This window comes from Psittacula echo (assembly GCF_963264785.1).
Source record: "Psittacula echo genome assembly, chromosome: Z".
Classification (NCBI taxonomy): Eukaryota; Metazoa; Chordata; class Aves; order Psittaciformes; family Psittacidae; genus Psittacula; species Psittacula echo.
Genome location: NC_137742.1, coordinates 74,786,466 through 74,805,707, shown reverse-complemented (window position 1 = coordinate 74,805,707; position 19,242 = coordinate 74,786,466). Strand labels below are relative to the sequence as shown.

At 41.0% G+C, this 19,242-nt stretch overlaps 1 protein-coding gene across 6 annotated transcripts in view; it reads right to left on the bottom strand.

The window, feature by feature from the left end:
* Nucleotides 1–18,989, bottom strand: part of ZFYVE16 (zinc finger FYVE-type containing 16) — a 34,399-nt gene extending 15,410 nt beyond the window's left edge. For 4 of the 6 annotated variants that reach the window (XR_013958715.1, XR_013958716.1, XM_080637279.1 and 1 more), the window contains exons 1-7: nt 18,862–18,987; nt 11,253–11,364; nt 10,631–10,715; nt 8,310–8,418; nt 5,969–8,121; nt 1,571–1,667; nt 481–654 (exon numbers count right to left, since the gene is read on the bottom strand). Coding sequence is in view for 4 of the 6 variants with exons in the window: in XM_080637279.1 (XP_080493405.1) it covers nt 481–654; nt 1,571–1,667; nt 5,969–8,121; nt 8,310–8,379 (2,494 nt within the window). In the remaining 2 variants the exon portion in view is untranslated. Of the gene's footprint in view, nt 1–480; nt 655–1,570; nt 1,668–5,968; nt 8,122–8,309; nt 8,419–10,630; nt 10,720–11,252; nt 11,365–18,861 lie in introns of all 6 variants that reach the window. The other 2 variants (XM_080637280.1, XM_080637281.1) reach the window with 2 other exon arrangements.
* Between the last annotated feature and the right edge of the window lie 253 nt (nt 18,990–19,242).

Here is a 19,242-nt window from a genome sequence, read left to right as displayed (position 1 = left end):
ATTTATTTTTATTGAAGGTCAGATGTTTAATAAAAGTGGAACAAAGACACTACTTGGCCACTAATCGTTCATATTTACATAGAAAAAGAATCCCTACTGCTCCCTAACAAGTCTTCCCTTAGCAACTACTTTTTGCTTTTACTGTAAGACAATGCAAGTCACAGATCTTTTAAGCTACATAGAAGTTATGAAAGGAGTATCAACACACACAAAAACATTACAACATAAACAGAGGATGATTAAAAAAGTAACATCGGTGTTAGACAAATGGAGACTTAAGACAGGCTTGATCAAATTCATAAATAGCATCAAAAGTGGGAAATAAAAGTGACTTTCCAGTGCACCAGCTGAGTTCCTTCACCCACCTCACCTCCCTCAAAAAAAGAAACACAATACCAAGTATGAATCCATGATGTGATAAACAGCTCTTTCTAAAGAGAACCTGGAAGTGTTAGATCTATTACACTATATTTAGCATACCTTCAATACCAGGCTGTTTAAGTGCTGGCATAGGTAATGATGCAGAAGGTGAAGAAGAGCTAGCACTACCCGGTATATGAGCTTCCTCCAAAGGTGGAACAGTAGAACACTCAACAGAAACACTGGAATTTGGGCCAGGACCAGTTGGACTCATCATCCTTTCAAATGCCTGTGCTAAAAGGATGTGGTTAGTTTTTAAGATTTCATAGTTGATTCAATTTTGTATGCAATGCAGTATTATTGGTGGGATTTTTTTTTTGTTTGGTTTTGGTTTTTTTTTGCAAAAGCAGTGCACAATTTGAGAGCTAATTATGGAAAATGAACACTCAAGCTATTGTACAGAAGGAAATGCTTGATTTTCTACCTGCACATTTGCCTAATTAATTTCTAACACACAAACAGACCTCCCTGCACATGTTGCTGCTGCTGCAGTGGCCATATTGAACCATACAATCCCTGTACCTTGGTGCAAACACATATATCACATTTACCAAGTCAAACTATTCATGTGGCATATGAAGAATCTGGTATGCTTTCAACTTGTTATTTAAGTACTAATGATCAGGACCTCGATTTTTCCTCATGTTTCCACAAGCATCCAAGCTTAGCTTTCAGTTAAGAAAAGGTTATCTTATGGTTCAATTCCTGTAATACTGTTATGACTTGTGAAAATATCAGGACAGAAAGCTACATAAAATGGACAAATGACATGTGAGAACTAGCAGGGGGTATGGCCTTTAAACACACAGAAGGCTACTGTAGTGGGAGGATCACTTTTTGCTAGACTCCTGCCACAGATGACCCAACAGCATAACTTTATGTTTAGGCTTCTGGAGTTCAAACCTGCTTTTTTTTAAAAAAAAAAATAACCAGATTGCAACTCAAAGTTCAACATAAGAACTGAAATCCAATTAAGACGTACAACTATGTTCTTCCTCCAACCACCTCATGCACCAATTAAAGTAACTGAAGGAAAACATGCACCAATTAAAGTAACTGAAGCTCTTAAAAAAGAATTAAGGTTAAAGTGTTGCTAGCTGTACCTATTCTTCTTTAATGATTACTGCAATTACTCAAAAAACCTTTTTACCTTTATTAATGTCATTATAGCAGCCAGTACACACTCTTGCTTCCTTCTCCATGTACTGTAATTTGCATTTTCGTTTGCAACAGGCGCCACAAAAAACCTAAACCAGAAAAAGACTGAATTAAATATTACAGACAAAAATAACAGTATCTCCTAAATTAAGTTCCTATTGTTATTTACGCCTTTAACTAAGAAGCACTGCATTATATAAGCACGCACACACATTTTTTGAAGTATGGCAGCATAAAAAGAGCTTTATCATGTGTACCTTACAATACATTTCTCCTTGACGATAAGGGAAAGTACTAGCCTAGAAAGTCTTTCAGCACATTCAGCTCCGGGGCCCCCAGCGCAAGAGGGACATGGAGCTGTTGGAGTGAGTCCAGAGGAGGCCACGGAGATGCTCTGAGAGCTGGAGCAGCTTTGCTCTGGAGACAGGCTGAGAGTTGGGCTTGTTCAGCCTGGAGAAGAGAAGGCTTCAAGGAGACCTTAGAGCTTCCAGTGCCTAAAGGGACTACAAGAAAGCTGGAGAAGGGCTTTGGACAACGGCAGTAAGGACAGGACAAAGGGGAATGGTTTTAAACTGACAGAGGGGAGACTGAGATGAGATGTTAGGAAAAAGTTCCTCCCACTCTCCCATTCTCCCAGAGAATGGTGAGGGGCTGGCACAGGTTGCCCACAGAAGCTGTGGCTTCCCCAACCCTGGCAGCGCTCAAGGCCAGGTTGGACATGTCAAGTGAAAGGTGTCCCTACCCATGACAGGGGGCTGGAACTGGATGAGCTTTAAGGTCCTTTCCAGCCGAAACCAGCCTGTGATTCTATGATTAAGAATCTCAAAAGCTCCACAATCTGGGCCAAGCTACAAAGTCTGCTACCCCTGCTTTTGTCAAGGGTTCTTCCAGTCCCATTCCCCTGAACTGCACCACAAGCTATCCATACCATCACTGCTGAAATTTGCCTGTTACTTCTTTTGGACCAAAGCAACCCTTAGATACCTACAAACCAACCTTCCTTCAAACCAAGAACACCCACATTACACAGCCAAGCACCCAGCTCTTGGCAACACTCTCTCAGCTGTGAAACAGAGCAGAATCTAAAGTTTCTTGGTGTGAGTGGATCTAAACACATAAGGCCATGTGCCCACAAAACAGCTAAAACTAGGTATTTTTAATTTTTTTTTTTTAAGATCATAGCTGGAAGCAGCTGGTATACAACTGCACAGCAATTAGAATACTTCCAAGAAATACGCTTGTTTGATTCTAAACCCTCTGCAGCCTAATATTGCAGCTTCTATCTTAATTTCTCATGCAAAAACTTTTTGAAAAAAAAAATATCCAAACTAAACCCCACAGTATGTACACAACAAAGAGCAGCAACAAGCATGACATAAGGGATATTGAATGTATATTCTTATCTAGAATGATGAAAAGGATTCCAGGGTTCACCACCTATTCCAAAATTCACTCAAACTTCTGTTAATTCTGTAACTATTTTACAAAACAACAGTGACAGGAAGATGGACTCAACCCCAGAATTGGGTCAGATTTGTTTTACTGCTTTAGTATTATCTCTGAAGATAGGTGCTGAAATCTCTCATTAGGGTTCAGATAATGGTTCAAACAATCCAGTCTCATACCAGCAAAGATCCATTCTTTATCCATTGATCTTGCAGTCTCTCCATAACAAGCATTGCCAGTTTGCCATGAAATTCTTCTACGTCACGGACAACTGTCTAATCCAGGGCTCACTGCATCCCAATGTATTTACTAACTCTGGTTCAGGAATCGTGTTGGCTACAGTAGGCTCCCCAGTTTTGTCAGAAAGAATAAGCATAGTTGCCTTCATGTTAGTCACTCCCTTCAAAGTATTTTAAAAGCTTGTTGAAGACTGATTTGAAAGAACAGAATATGCTCTTCTACACCAACAGGATATATATCCTGTTTTCAAGTAGAAATGAGGGAAAAAAAAAATGCATCTCTTCAGCCTGGACTACGCCTGCCCAGTCCTGTTCAAAGAATTTAGTAAAACTGCTTTCTGCAAGAGTTCCCATAAATATCTGAAAAAAGCTTTTCTCACTTTTCCTTTATGTTCCGTCAGGGTGATTTGCAGGTTTTTAAAGAGTCCTGAGATTTTTAGCTATATGCAGACTCTAGAGTCAGATTTAGCCTTTACAAAAGGAATATTTTGAAACCCTGTTCTGACAGAAGCCTTCTACCACTGACAGAGTTAAGCAGGTGGAAAGAACGCTTAGTCTCATGCTACTCCTAATTATCTTCAGGAGAGCAAAGTGGATTAAAGGAAATAAACAAAAAAAAAAAGACCCCAAAATCAAAACCAACCGAACAGTAGTGAGGGTTGAAATAAGATTATTACAAGTAAACTCCTTCAAGTAGTGAAAGTCACTGTAAGTACAGTAATACGTGATCAGTGTAGTATGAGAAAGAAACTATTCCAATTGTTTCTGCATTAGTGTTACCCAACTGAAAATGCACATGCTCAGTAAAGATCTCAAGAATGTAACTTGTGAAGATTAATTGCTAACAAGTTATCATCCACCTTAGGGCTTCAAATGCTAAGCTGTACAATCCTTCAAAATAGGTATCCTCTTAAATTTCACACCACTGGAACCTACAGCTTAATCTTAATGCAGAGGAAACAAGAAGTGAAGACAAACTAAAGGGACAGGTAATGTAACAGGGGAAAATAAGATGAAGTTGAGGCTGCTGAGCAAAGAAATTGATCCTGGTTGAGCTAGGAAGAGGAAGGGTACCACAACAAGAGATAAGCACCTCAACAAAGAAACTGTGAAGTTGTCTCACCTCACAAGTGCTGCAGATGGGAGAGAAAGCAGAGACCACTAACCTGACACTTCCCTCCAGCACAGAAGCCAGAATTCACAAGTGTTGCCATTTTCATTGATAAAAAAAGCTGCACGATCATGTGAAAACTACAAAGTTGTCTTCCAGAATAGTCCACAAAGGACGACAGTGAATTCTTACCTGTTTCTCCTTATTTCCAAGTGGCTGTAAACACTGCAACCCACAACAGGTCCACAAGGAAATGTTTTAGGTTTCAGTTTTTTGTTAAGACAAAAAGCTACCATTAAAGAGCCACAGAGTCTTACAAGACTGAAAGTTATGCTACTGCACATTCAGAAAAGCTTTGGCAATTACACCTGCATAGCACCCAGTATCTGTAAAGTTCAGATAACCCATATTGCCTTCACTCATTCTCCCAATGAACACGCACGGTGATGCTCCCCCTAATTTATTCTTCTGCCAAACCCCCCTCTGTTAAAACACAAGATCAACACCACTAACAGCTGATGGCTGTAAACAGGACTGTGCAACAGGGTGCTTTTATCCCTTTCTCTAAACAAGGTGCAAGAATTTCACAGCAAATGCAAAAAGGAACTTCCAGACAGTCTTATGACTAAAATGAAACCCACTGAAGAAGCAGCCAAATTCAGACCTACATTTGAGTTCACTAAGCTTTGAATACACACTGCTAGAAGATGCATCCTGTGGAAAAACAGTCAACCCTCTCAATACTGGGGATGCAAAAAGCTATTAAGTACTGATATTAGTCTCTACTTTACATCCTTATCCATAAAGCTTACTTTATGGATAGAGGACAACTGAAAAATAAGTTCACTAGTATTTTTAGTATTTCCACTAGCACAAGCATAAAGCACAGCAGCTCACAACAGAATTCTGGATTAAGAATAAGCTTCGGTGTTATCCACTCACTGCAGAAGACCACAGGCTGAAAAAAGTTCTACGGATTACTTGCTGAGTTGGTGAGTACCATTCATGCCATCAAAGTAGCACACTTTCCTCCTCGAGATGACCCCCCAAGAAAATTACACTTCTAAACACATGGGAGGACAGATTTAGGCTATAAATCCTTTGCCTTGGTACTGCTGTTACAGCTCCTGCAAGAATGCAATCTTTCCAGATTCATGGACAATGTTTTACAGCTGGTATAACCACTTACCCAAATTCAGATTGTCATCATCACCACCTCATTTTTTTTAAGCTTTAATACTTAAGCTCAACTTAAAAGCTGTGTAAAAAGCCAATTCACTATGACTAGGAAGAAGTAGTCCACTGTTTCACCTTCCTTATTCTATACAAAAGATATCAATCCAGTTAGGAATGGAAGATATAATAAGAACTTAATTACTTTTTATGTAAAGTCATGCATTTACTAATTATCAGTCTTTTCCAACAGTCTTTTAAGTTTCTGTGAAGATATATATATATACATATATATATTATTTTTAAATACTTTAAGCCTAGAAAAAGATCTGTCAATGTTCTTCCCCTTCTGTACTTTGGTTATTCCTAAATCAGAATTAATTTGCTTTCAGTATCACAGGGCCGCTCTCCAGTAACTCACCTTTCCACATGCACGACAGTGGTGCCGTCTTTTTGTAAAGGTGAACTTGGCTTGGCAGTTCATGCAGTTGGGTGCCTCTGAATCAGGAACCCACAATGGTTGTTTCCAGGACAGAACTGCAGGTATTTTAAGTGATTTCACATTTTCAGATGTTTGATATCCTCCAGCTTCAGAGCAGCTTTCCCCAGAGTGCTCAGGGTAAGGATTTTTACCAATCTGCAGGCTGGTGCCTGAGAAGGAAGCTTCTGGGATAACAGAACTGGCTTCCTGATTTTCCCTCTCAAGTACATCTCTTATTTTCTGTTGTCTTTGATCAACAGCTCTGTCGGAAAGGCCAAGCAACTGCTTTGGTCTTGCACCTTCAGTACGAACACTAGGAACTAGTGCTTCACTACTGCTCTCAATCATGTCTTGACTATGAGACATATTCTCTTCTGTTGCAGATTCCAATTCACTGGCAGTAAGAGATATTTCAAGATTATCACTAATGCTTGTTATCTCTTCCAGTTTTGCTTGCATGTGTTCTTCAGTGAGCTCTGTGAAATCCAGGTTGTTCACATTTATTAAATTCCCTTCATCTGCATCAGCTTCCATTAAGTTACTATCATCATCTGAAGACTTCAACACACTGGATTGAAGACTTTGTCCGTACAAGAAATCATCAAGCTCAGCATCGCTTATTAGATTATTGCTTTTAATAAATTTCTCCTCCACAGTAAAGTCAGACATAACTGGGCTCAGACTTTCACTGTAATAAGAGTCTACACCAACACCATATAGCTCAGCTTCATAGTTTAGGAAGGCAGAAGCAAAAGCTTCAATTTGCTGAGAATCACTGTCATCAACTACATTTTCATTATTACACCTCTCTTCATCTGTACTTTTTTTCACAATACTTGCATAGATTTTATCTACATATATTTCTGGTTCACTCAAGTCAGTGTTTTCACAGGATTCCCTATCACAGAGATCAGTTTTAGACATTCCAGCATGAACAGCTAAAGTATCACTAATAACCTCAGCCATATTTTGAGGTAAGGGAGTAACCTTTTCGTCTGTTACAACTAAAGAACCACATATAGATACTTGAAGTGGAAAACACAGCAGTGGGGTCTGGATGTCCTCAACTGAAATACATGGAGTTGAAACACTTGTTAGTATTTCATTGCTATCTTCAATGATTTTCTTTTCCAGTTCTAATTTAGCTCCTGTTTCAAACGAGGAGCCTGGTAAAACACCATTTACAGGTAACCCTGCATGGCTTTTGTGAAACTGAGGCCTCCCTGGCAGATCTGAAGGCATGGATTCAATAGTGGTCTCATCCTTTGAGTCTACCTTTTCTGTAGCATCTCTTCCATACATCTCTTTGCTTGCTGCAGAACCTGCACTTTCATCTTGTGGTTCACAAATCAATTTTTCATATGCCTTCTTATCTTCAGGACTGTACACATTTGAACCCTGTAAGGTTACACACGCCATATCAACACAAGCAGTTTGTTCAAGCCGCTCAGGTACTTCACTGCACTTTACAGATTCTGTCCTGTGTTGCTCATCACATGGAATCGAGATCTTTGCTGCAGCATAACTGTCTGACTTTAAAGCTAAATGATTAACCTCCTCTGTTTTAAGATGTCCCGAATCCTGTAGTGTTGAGCTCCCATCACTCTGCTCTGTACCTGAAACACTGCTGCCACCAGCTGACGACACACAAGTAGGAATAGGTACGCAAGATACACCAAAGCCAATCAAGCTTTCACTGTACTGGAAGTCATCTGACCACAACTTTTGAGTATCTTCCTGAGCAGTCACTGAGTGGATTAAGTTACCTGTGTCATTAACCAGATCACGCACAGGTACACTGCAACTTCCCAGGTTTGAAGCCTGAATTTCATTTAAGGAACTGGTGTCCACAGTGGACAAAATATCAGGTCCAGAAACATTCTGTTGCTCATTTTGTGGTGAGTAACTTGGAAGCACTTCAGGTGCTCCAAGGTGGCTAGCTAGAGAGACCTCTTCTGATGAAGTACAACTGTTAGCATTCTCTTGCAGTTTTGGTGTTGGGTATACATGTTGTAAGCAATCCAGAACTGAAGACAGTGAATGGTGTTTTGAGTCATATGGCTTTTGGGGTGTTCTGTAGCAGTCATATTCATCTGTTTAAAGCAAAAAGAAATAAAAACCAAAGTGTGTAAAACTCCTGTCTCTAAAAGTTTATTCTCTCTAAATCCCATCTTTTGATGAATACAAGCTTTCACTTGGCATTGGCTACTTTCAAATTCCATGGTAACAGTCATCTGACCAAAATCATTCTACTGTAGAACAAGGCAGTGCAGGAACTAACCTGTATTCTGTTCAAATTCATCGAGTAGTTTGTCCAAGTCACAAACTGCAGCTTTAAAGTAACTGTCCATTCTAGACACAGTTCTAGTGAAGCTTTAGCCTTCTTAAACCTAAAAAAAGAAACAGAGAGACTGTTGTGGTCTTTCATCCACAACACTTTGCTGTTTACAAAGTATTATTATTGGAAGACAACTTCTATAAAGTATTTCTTTTCCCTTTTTAATAACACTTTCACCTCGCTCCATGTGAACAAAACGCAAGTACAAACAGGGCTACAGGCTGTCAGCCTCCGTGTACTCTGAATATATTCTACAACACATTATGCACAGTACACTCAAAAATTCACCCTGAACTAGGAAATCAAGGCTGTCTTACTAAAGCAAAATGCAGCCGAATGCACATACTATGGCATTATGATGTCAGAAAGTTCAATACCAGAAGGCATAATACTAGGATTTGCTAGTTTGACTCCCCACATTTTATGCCATACAGTTCACATGCAAAACCCAAAAAAAGGCCACTATCACCCTCGAAGCACAAGTGAACTGTCTAAATAAATGATGCCTATATAATCTTACACATTTCTTAATTAAGCTGGCGAATGAAGTTGATAAGCCTCTGGCCATCATAACTGCGAAATCATGGCAGGCAGGTGAAATTCCCGACAACTGGAAAAAGAGAAATATAACTTCCATTTTCAGAAGAGGAAAATGGAAGACCCAGGGAATTACAGACCAGTCTGTCTCACCTCAGTGACTGACAAAATCTTGGAGCAGATTCTCCTGAAAGGCATGCTAAGGCACATGAAGAACAAGGTGGTTGGTGACAGCCAGCATGGCTTCACTAAGGGGAAATCATGCCTGACCAATTTGGTGGCCTTCTACGATGGGGATACGGAACTGATGGACAGGGGTAGAGCAGTTGATGTCATCTACCTGGACTTGTGCAAAGCATTTGACACTGTCCCGCATGACATCCTTGTCTCTAAATTGGAGAGGAATCAATTTGATAGATGGACCACTTCGTGGATAAAGAACTGGCTGGATGGCTGCATGTAAAGAGCTGTGGTCAGTGGCTCAATGTCCAGCTGGAGACCAGTAACGAGCGGTGTCCCTCAGGGATCGGTGTTGGGACTGATCCTGTTCAACATCTTTGTCGGTGACATGGACAGTGGGATTGAGTGTGCCCCCAGCAAGTCAGCGATGACACCAAGCTGTGTGGCTCGACTGATACGCTGAAGGGAAGGGATACCATCCAGAGGAACCCTGACATGCTTGTGGGGTGGGACAATGCCAACCTCACGAAGTTCAACCACACCAAGTGCAAGGTCCTACGCCTGGATTGGGGCAATCTCAGACACAGCTACAGGTTGGGTGGAGAAGAGATTCAGAGCAGCCCTGTGGAGAAGGACTTGGGGGTGCTGGCTGATGAGAAATTTAACATGAGCCGGCTTCAGCGTGCGCTCGCAGCGCAGAAAGCCAACCATATCCTGACCTGCATCAAAAGAAGCGTGACCAGCAGGTCAAATGAGGTGACCTTGCCCCTCTACTCTGCTCTCGTGAGGCCTCACTTGGAGCATTGTGCCCAGTTATGGTGTCCTCAACATAAAAAGGACATGGAACTGTTGGAACAAGTCCAGAGGAGGATGATCAAGGGGCTGGAGCACTTCCTGTATGAAGACAGGTTGAGAAAGATGGAGCTGTTCAGCCTAGAGAAGAGAAGGATGCATGGAGACCTCAGAGCAGCCTTCCAGTATCTGAAGGGGGCCTATAGAGATGCTGGGGAGGGACTATTCATTTAGGGATTGTAGTGATAGGACAAGAAGTAAGGGGTTTAAAGTTAAACAGGGGAAGTTCAGGTTAGATAAGAGGAAGAAGTTCTTTAAAGTGAGGGTGGTAAGGCACTGGAACAGGCTGCCTAAGGAAGTTGTGAATGCTCCATCCCTGGTAGTGTGCAAGGCCAGGTTGGAAGGAGCCTTGGGCAATATGGTCTAGCGTGAGGCATCCCTGCTCATGGCAGGGGTGTTGGAACTAGATGATCTTAAGGTCCTTTCAAACCCTAACTAATCTATGATTCTACAATTTCATGCTTTAAACTGCAATAGGAAGCACAAAACGCATCTATCTTTCTTTCTGACAACCAGTTCAACATTGAGCATATAAACGTGACACTTAAAGAAGTAAGTTCTCATAGTTCCCAAGTTATGCAAACAACCTCAATTTACTCTCAGCTATGACCAAATGTTTCAGATAAGATGAAACACAGGCTAAAATTTAAAATACATCAACAACTATAAAGCAGAATATGAGGAAGTTGTCTTACACAGAGCTGCAGTGTGTTTAAGTGGGCAGAGGTCAGTACTCCTCCTCCACAATGATCGGTGAGCTGCCTTTAAATCTTCTTATACCTTCCTCCAAGGCCAGGGAAAGAGAAAGATATCCAGCATGATAATCAGCACCTTTATTCTATGCAAAGCCCATTACACTTCTGAGTCATAAAATAATAATAATTTAAAAGCCCTCTTTTTAAAGATATACCAACTCATCATAGAAAACTGTTTATTAATCACATTCGCTACTGCAAAACATCCCATTTAATTTGTTTAATGAAGATTTCCTGTAACCTAAGGGTATGCCTTTTTGGTCACTCTGAATTGTTTTTCTAATTCCCTCTGTTTTTCACACCTTAACACCCATATTGTGTAATTTGCAATTACCAGTAACACATAATCAAGATGTCATTTACACTTCCCTTAAGTAAACTGAAGGGACTCAGATCCCTTCATTCTCTTCTCTGAAGGTCTGTCTAGTTTTCCTTCTAATCAGTGCACTTAGTCTCTGCATTGGCTGACTTCACACTCCACCCCATTCAATGTACTCTGACCATCTAGTACGGTTTCTTCTCAAAGCTTAGAGCCCAAACAAATACTTAAATTCTCTCATACCTCTTATGCCACCCTGTAGCTACAGATCCAGATTCTCTGCCTTACTTTCTCCACTGAGGTGTAAGGTCTCCTCTCACTCAATGATTCAGATCAGATGCATTCACTTACGACCCTGTTAATATGCGTATGACAAGAGTACTTTAAGCTAACATATAGTCATAGTTCAAATGGAGACTTTCAAAGGGTAAGAAAGATGAAACAACTAGCATGCAGTATTATGTGACCTTATATAAGCAAAAAATAAACAATCTGAATATAGTACTGTATTATCTTCATGGCCATGAGTTAGTCACTCCAAAGGTCTTCAGCATGCTGCACCATAAATCATCTTACACAGCTACCTAATGAGCAAACAGCAACAAGTATGTACTTAATGCCATTTCTCTTTCACTCACTTGAATACGGTTCTTGCTCATAAAATAACCTCATTTCATGACCTCCTGCAAGTGAGAGATTATAATTTGAAACAGAAGTTATTCCAATCAAAAGCCTACAAGGTTAACAGCTTCCGGTGATCCATTAAGAGACATTACAGAACAGATCCCATTCTTACGCGTTTATTTATGGACAGCAACAAAACCGACAGTAAAAAGTTAGTCGAACAGACCACAAAAAACTTAAAGTACTTAAGGATTATGAGAAACCTAGGTATCAAGAAATACATAAGGCTGATTTTTATGCTTTGTAGGTATCCACCTGTGGAGACAGGCTGAGAGAGCTGGGCTTGCTCAGCCTGGATAAAAGAAGGCTTCAGGGAGACCTTCCAGCAGCTGCCAGTGCCTAAAGGGGCTACAAGAAAGCTTTAGTGGGGCTTTGGACAAGGGCCTGTAGGGACAGGACAAGGGGGAATGGCTTTAACCTGACAGAGGGGAGACTGAGATGAGATCTTAGGGAGAAGTTCTTCCCTGTGAGGGTGGTGAGGCCCTGGCACAGGTTGCCCACAGAAGCTGTGGCTGCCCCATCCCTGGCAGTGCTCAAGGCCAGGTTGGACAGGGCTTGGAGCAACCCGGTCTATTAGGAAGGTGTCCCTGCTTATGGCAGAGGGTTGGAACTGGATGAGCTTTAAAGTCTCTTCCAGCCCAAACCAGTCTGCAATTCTATGATTTATTACACAGATTGATTACACAGATTTATTAAGCTACAACTAATGCGCAGACCAAAAGGGGTGGTCGTCACAGGCCCCTCATGACTCTCCAGCCACACATTCCCCAGGCCTTTGTACTGGCACACATTCTTATCCTACAGGAAGCCAAGAACTAGAACCATAAAGTCGTATACTTTAGAGAGAACACAAAGTTAGCTTTTTGCTTGTTTCTTCACGAAAACAGGTCTCCAAAGCAAAACAAGCAAAACCCACAATAAGGTCATGGCAAAGATCTGTGACTCCATCTGCTGCACTCCTAATTACCTACACAAAACACTGAAGAGTTACAGATCTGCAAGTTAAGCTCCCAATTTACTGCAATCAGAATTTTGAGTATTTTTAAGATCAGCAATTTTTTTTTTTTTTTTTTAAGGAAACCCCTAATTGTTAATGAAGGAATCAAACATGTATATAAGAAATTAAAGATGTCTCTGAAACAACTTTCATTCAGGTTTCTCAATGCCACCAGAAGCTTTAATTAAAAAAAAAAAAAAACAAAACAACAAACCAACAACCTTCATATTTCAGAAAATATACTACGAAAAGTAACTATTTCATTTATCTTTATCTTGCACTTAAGAAAACCTAGAGATTATCCATTATTTTGCACTCTCAAGTGGCACAAGACAGATTTTGAATTAAACATATATGCATTATTAGATTGTAATGCTGAACAGGTAGATTAGAAGGATGAATATCTGCTGTACACTGCTGGCTCATTGTCTTCTCTGAAAATGAAAGAACTCAATGCAAAGAACTGTAGAACTGAAATCATATGCAAATATTACATCTATTTAATACAGATTCAATCATTTCTACAGAGAGCTCAGAAAACTATTGCAATACCTCAGTCTATTGAGCCAATAACGTTGTGACAATCTACAGTTTTGAACTAAAATAGTTCCATTTGAGTTCGTAAAGCATCTTGAACGACTAACATCACTTTGAACAACTACGATATTATTCCTGTAATTTCATTACTCTTTTCATGAAGTGTTTTACAGGTTTTCAGCTTTTTCAAGAAAAACAAAGGGAAACAAAAAACCTAACAAACATCCCAAAACCCAACAAAATCACTCTCACCCCCAGCAGGGGATAAGCAGAAGCTCCTGACCTCTCTTGAACCTCTCTGTCCAAAATCCATTTATCTGCATCACCGAAGAACTGTAAAAGCTTCCTGGTTTCTTATGTGGTTTCAAATCCTCTTTCAGCAGCAAGACCAAGTTTTATTTTTTGCTCCCTAGATTTGCCTACAGCCAATCCAAATATTTACATTAAACAAGGAATGGGTTAGAAGCTATGAAAAAGCTCTAGTGATATGTTTTTATTAAATGGCTGCTTGTTTCCCTGACCAAAAGAAGTCTGTAGAAACCATTTGTTTTAGCAAACTGCATTTGTTCTGAATATATTATTTTAAGAATTATAGTTCTAACAATCTGAAACCAGCAGCACCATCACTGTGTTTTTCTTAAGTAGGCAGAAATTTCAGTAGAAGAAACACCTACCATTCCCTCTACCCTCAATTTTACAAAATCATAAAAAAAAACAAAGCACTGAGATGGGAGAGGGAAATTATTGTTCTGTATGGGAAAACGGAACAATGCTGGAGGTGGAACAGGAGACTAAAGCTGCAGATGTTTCCACTGAAGGCTTTAGATGAACTGTTTTGTAAACAGCTTGTCCCTCTACTGTTCCTTATATTACAAGAGTTAACATCTGCTCAGTGACTCTGCACAGAGCAAGAACTGACCTGGGTTTAATAGAGCTTTTCCTTAGTTATTTTTCATCCAGATGAGTTCCTCATGTAGACATACAAAAAAACATGCCAGCACACCAGAAGGGGCAATGCATAAGCAGGAAGAAATCAGTACTGAAAAGCATAGAGAAGCTTAACCTGCATGTCCAGCAGACACCTGCAGGACTTAAGCCAATCTCTTCCTTGCTGCTGTCACCTCTTACACATTTAAAGGCATGGACCTTCTGTTGACTAAACAGCATTATGTGTTGTCTTCTGCACGTTTTTTTTAGTTCTGAATACACTGGACTCTCTCAAAATCGGTTCACAGATATTTTTTTTTTTAATAAACAATTAAAACGCAATGTTCATAACTGTATCTGAGGCAACAGTGCAGTGAGACATACAACCTGAGGCTCGTAACAGTTCCATTGTATAAATTTTTTTCAAAGTAGAAAGGTTTAAGTTTTAAACAATGTTTAAATCACTGTCTGTGATATACTTTCAGGTTAAGTTAAATATTTATGTGTGAGGAGACTTGAAAATAAAATACAAATCATTCTCAAAACCAGGAAATATAATCAAAGCTCAAAATTACCATAAGACAACAATAACAGCTACTACAGCTACTATCTAATATTGTAAAACTCAGTTTAAAGAGCAAGATCCAAGAAAGATTTACTTCAAAAAGTCAAGTTTAGATAGAGGGATGCAGTTTGGTTAAATGAGGTAAGGTAGTTTAGTTTTAGAGATTCAATTTCATGGATTACTGCTCCAAACTGAGCTAATTAGGTCTGTTATTTCCTTATGACCAGATGACTGCCTACTGTATGAGTAAACTATGCAGCCTGATGTCAAAAGAAGTGCTGGAGTGCTCACTTACTACTTCTTCAGCCAGAAACAGACTGAAAACAAAACATTAAGGAATAGAAAGAGGTCATGCTGTGAGCATTTTATACCATTACAGGACATCATTTCTGATAGCACAATCTGTTCTTATGTGCATCTTGCTCTCTTAAGCAGCAGCTCATCTCACTTGAAGAACAGAACACACTGATCACAAGGGCTTCCAAGTACAGAGTTAGCAAAGATCCACTTTTTTTCTTTTCCCAATCAACAGTCAACTCTGTTCTGTTAACTTCTGCTTGAGGACAGAGTAGTACTTTTTATTGATGTATTACCAAAAGCACACTGAGTACTCTAGGTAAGCATTTGATGTGTTTCTTAGCAAGCTCACCTTAAGTTCTTATCTTTCAAAGCTTTTACTTGTGTCCTGACCAGCATTTGTCATTATCTTACCCAAGTATTTAATTGGAAATCTAACAATACTTCATTGCTCTGCCAGGCAGCAGTCACCAAGGAGAACCCAGGAAGCCAGTACTTCCAATAAATATGTGAACCACACTGAAGTGACCTATTCTGTGCCAATCCCAGGAAGAATTCTGAAGTTAGTATTTAGGTCACACCAACAACTGGTCAAACAGCCTTCTCTACCTTCTGAGGCCTCCAAAAGGCAAGCTTAAATTGAAGAAATTAAAAAAAAGAAGAAATAAAGGTTTGCTTGTGTTATTTTCTCAGTCAGACTAGGCTTGGTCTCTGGCAAACTCCTAATACTGCACTTTAAATTGCACAAAGACAGTATCTTAAGAAACAGAGGCAAAAATTCTACCTACCTGTTACCTAAAGAAAGCAAATACTGTGATCTGGATGAACTGTAATGAGTGCAAGTGCCTCAGTGCACTTCACACTTCACAGGCCACTTCTTTTATAAACTTTATGAATCACTTTTAACATAAGAGGCACATTTTCCACAGTTCAAACTCAACATTCTATGAGGGATTTCTCAACACTTAAAGAAGGAGATAACACATTTGCCAGGGTAGAGAACGGCCAAGTTACTGGATGGACTGACAACGTATTTTCAAATACAGTCTCTCTATATGGAGATAGGTGGTCGTTTTCAGTGGTGATAACTTGTAAAATAAAATACTAAGTTAATTATTACCAGCTAACCAGTTTAATGTCTGATGACAAGCTGCCTTTTGATATTTAAGAATCCTTGAAGAACACTCTCTATAGTGTTAATAATAGTGTTAATAATAAGTATAGGCATTACCAGGTCTCCAGCTAGTCACAGCTAATTGTCACTTCAGAATCAGCCCTGCTTTTATTTGGGGCATGCTAAAACAAGAAAAGATCAGGTTTAGAGATTAAGAAAAACACATATGCACACAGGTCTTCAGCCCATCTTAATTTTAGATTACCAGGAAAGTCTTTTTGTTCACTGCAAAGTTACATCATTTCAGCTCCATGATTGTGTTTAATCATACTTAGTTTGTGCAGAAAGCTATACTGAAGCTTTTATCCTCAAAACAGGATTCAAGTAGTTTTTTTCTAGCTTACCACCCATCAGCTACCATAGTTAGAACAAAGATTCTGACAGAAACACAACCATTAAGAACTGAACTCACAGTGCTGTAGAAGTGCTGCATCAAACCCAGTACACTTCTTCTCCCACCTTAAGGGTACTTAATTATTTAGGTACCAGCTTTCTCTTCCTCTCCTCCCCTCCCATAAAGCTACATCTTACACCTACCCACGATTTCAGGGCCCCACAGACAAAAAAAATCAACCAAACAAACAAAACACGGGTACAAATGACTGCCCTTGATGTTCATCAGCAATCCACTTACCAGGGAACTTAAGTACAACTCAGCAAATGCTTTGTTAAAACTTGAATGTTGTCAAATAAAAACTAAAACAATTTCTGCTAAGCAAGACAACATATTCTCCAGCCCCAAAATGCACCAGCTGCTGCCACTGCAAATTTACCAGCTGAATCAGGGGTTGAAGATAAAAGTTTTCAGACACACAAGGAAAAGCTTAGGCACACTGCAAAAAACTAAACTTCCTTGCTTAAAAAGAGCAACAATCTGTTTATTCAACCAGATTTCTCCAAAAATCCATTAACAATTACACATTTTCAGTAGTGCTCTGACACATAAGCAGTGCCATGAGCAGCCAGGCTCACAGCTGAAGAATCCACTTGCTCAATCAAACACATCTCTCTCAGACTGCCCACAGTGCCATCATCATTAGTTGTATCAGCATTTATTACTCAGCATTAGAAAATGAGTAATGATAATACAATTATTGTACCAGGTCTGAAAGATCACTACCCAATGGAAACCAAAGTTCCCTTAATATTCGCAGCTTCTCTGATCTGCATTACTGATAACCAGATATTTGTATTAGGCAACCTCAGTAATAGATACTAACAACCTATAGTACTGGCAGGCAACTTCTCAGAGCTCTGTTTCTTTCTTCAGGATGCACCAATAAACCAATTATCTGTCATTATAGCTTATATTTAAATAGGGACTGAGAACGTTTCATAGTTCACCCAGAAGCATGTCTTAATGCCTGTAAGTGTATGGTGCAAGCATGTACATTATACTTTGTATTCCTTATCAAAATCAATGGAACAAGAAGTAAGCAAAAACAGCAACTAACCCTCTAGGAGCAACCAAATCATCTAAGCAATCTAACATGCAATACACAACAAGAACTGCTGTAAGAACAGCCAGGGGCAGACTGTATCCTGTAACACCACAAGGATTTGTTTTTCATTGAGTCACAGAATGAACCAGGTTTGGAAAAGCCCTTCAAGATCACCAAAAGTCCAACTGTTCCCCAGTATTGCCAAGGCCATCACTAAACCATGTCACTGAGGGCCTTGTCTACACAGTTTGAGAACACTTTCAGGGATGGTGATTCCACTACTGCCCTGGGCAGCCTGTTCCAATGTCTGACCACCCTTTTGGAGAAGAAATTGTCCCTAATATTCAATCTAAACCTATCCGTTTGTGCAGCTTGAGGCTGTCTCCTCTTGTCCTATCCCTTGTTCCTTGGGAGACCAGCCACCTCCTGGCTGCATACTCCTTTCAGGTAGCTGTAGAGAGCAATAAGGGCCCCCCTGAACTTCCTCTTCTCCAGACTACCCCCGGCCAGTTCCCTCAGCACACTTGTGCTTCAGGCCCTTCACCAGCTTTCTTGCCCTTCTCTGGACCCGCTCCAGCACCTCTATGTCTCGCTTATAGTGAGGAGCCCAGTACTGTACACAGGATTCGAGGTGTGGCCTCACCAGCACCCAGTACAAGGGGATTATTTTCTTTCATTACTATCTTCCGTTTCCAAAGAGTGTATTCGCTCATGCTGCTGAGGCTGTACAATCTTCCCTGCACAAAGTTTCTCTCGCTCATGACAGCTTATCAGTTCTGAAGTAAACAAGCCCCTCTTCAGGCCCGGAATAAAAGTCAGCGCTGAATACTTAGTACGTTTTCCTGAGATACACATCTATGCCACACCAGGCAAGACAAAAGTCCCTGACACCTACAAGACCGCGGCAAAAGGAACACTAACAAGCCATCCCCGCGAGGGCAACCGCGACACCGGACGCACCAGGACTAGGCCCAGCTCCCGTTCCCCTCCCACCCAGCCGGGAGCCTCGGGAAGCGGCCGTACCCGAGTGCCAGCCCCGACGCCAGGGAAAGCGTACCGGCAAGGCCGCAGCTGGAGCAGGTTGGGGGGCAGGAAGGCCGTCCGGCGGCACGATACCGACGACTGCACCGGACTTCGCACCCCCCACCCTCGGTCCCACCACGGCTGTATCAGCCCCGCACCCACAACCGCACTCAGAATCTGAGCACCACCCCCACCACCACGCATACCTCAGGGGCTGCCCCTCCTCTGCGCCCCCAGCCACTGCTCGCACGGCCACGCCCCCACACGCCTGCGCAGTCGCGGTAGGCAGCGGCAGCAGGTGAGGCGGGAAAGAAGCGGAGCCAGCCTGTGATTGACGAGGCCCCGACACGCGCGGTACCGCAACCGGCCGCCAGAGGGAGCAACCCACGCTGGGACACTTCCCTTGACGTCACCCACGTGACGTCACGGCGGCTCCACCTCGTCTGGGAATTAGTGGGACATTCATTATGTCCGGTTGTTTCGCCAAAGCAACAGGCACTGTGCTGCTTCTGCAACACCTGAGATGGCAGCAGCAAACACTCTGGCGTGGGCTGGTACTCAGTGATTTCATCACAGGACATTTGTTA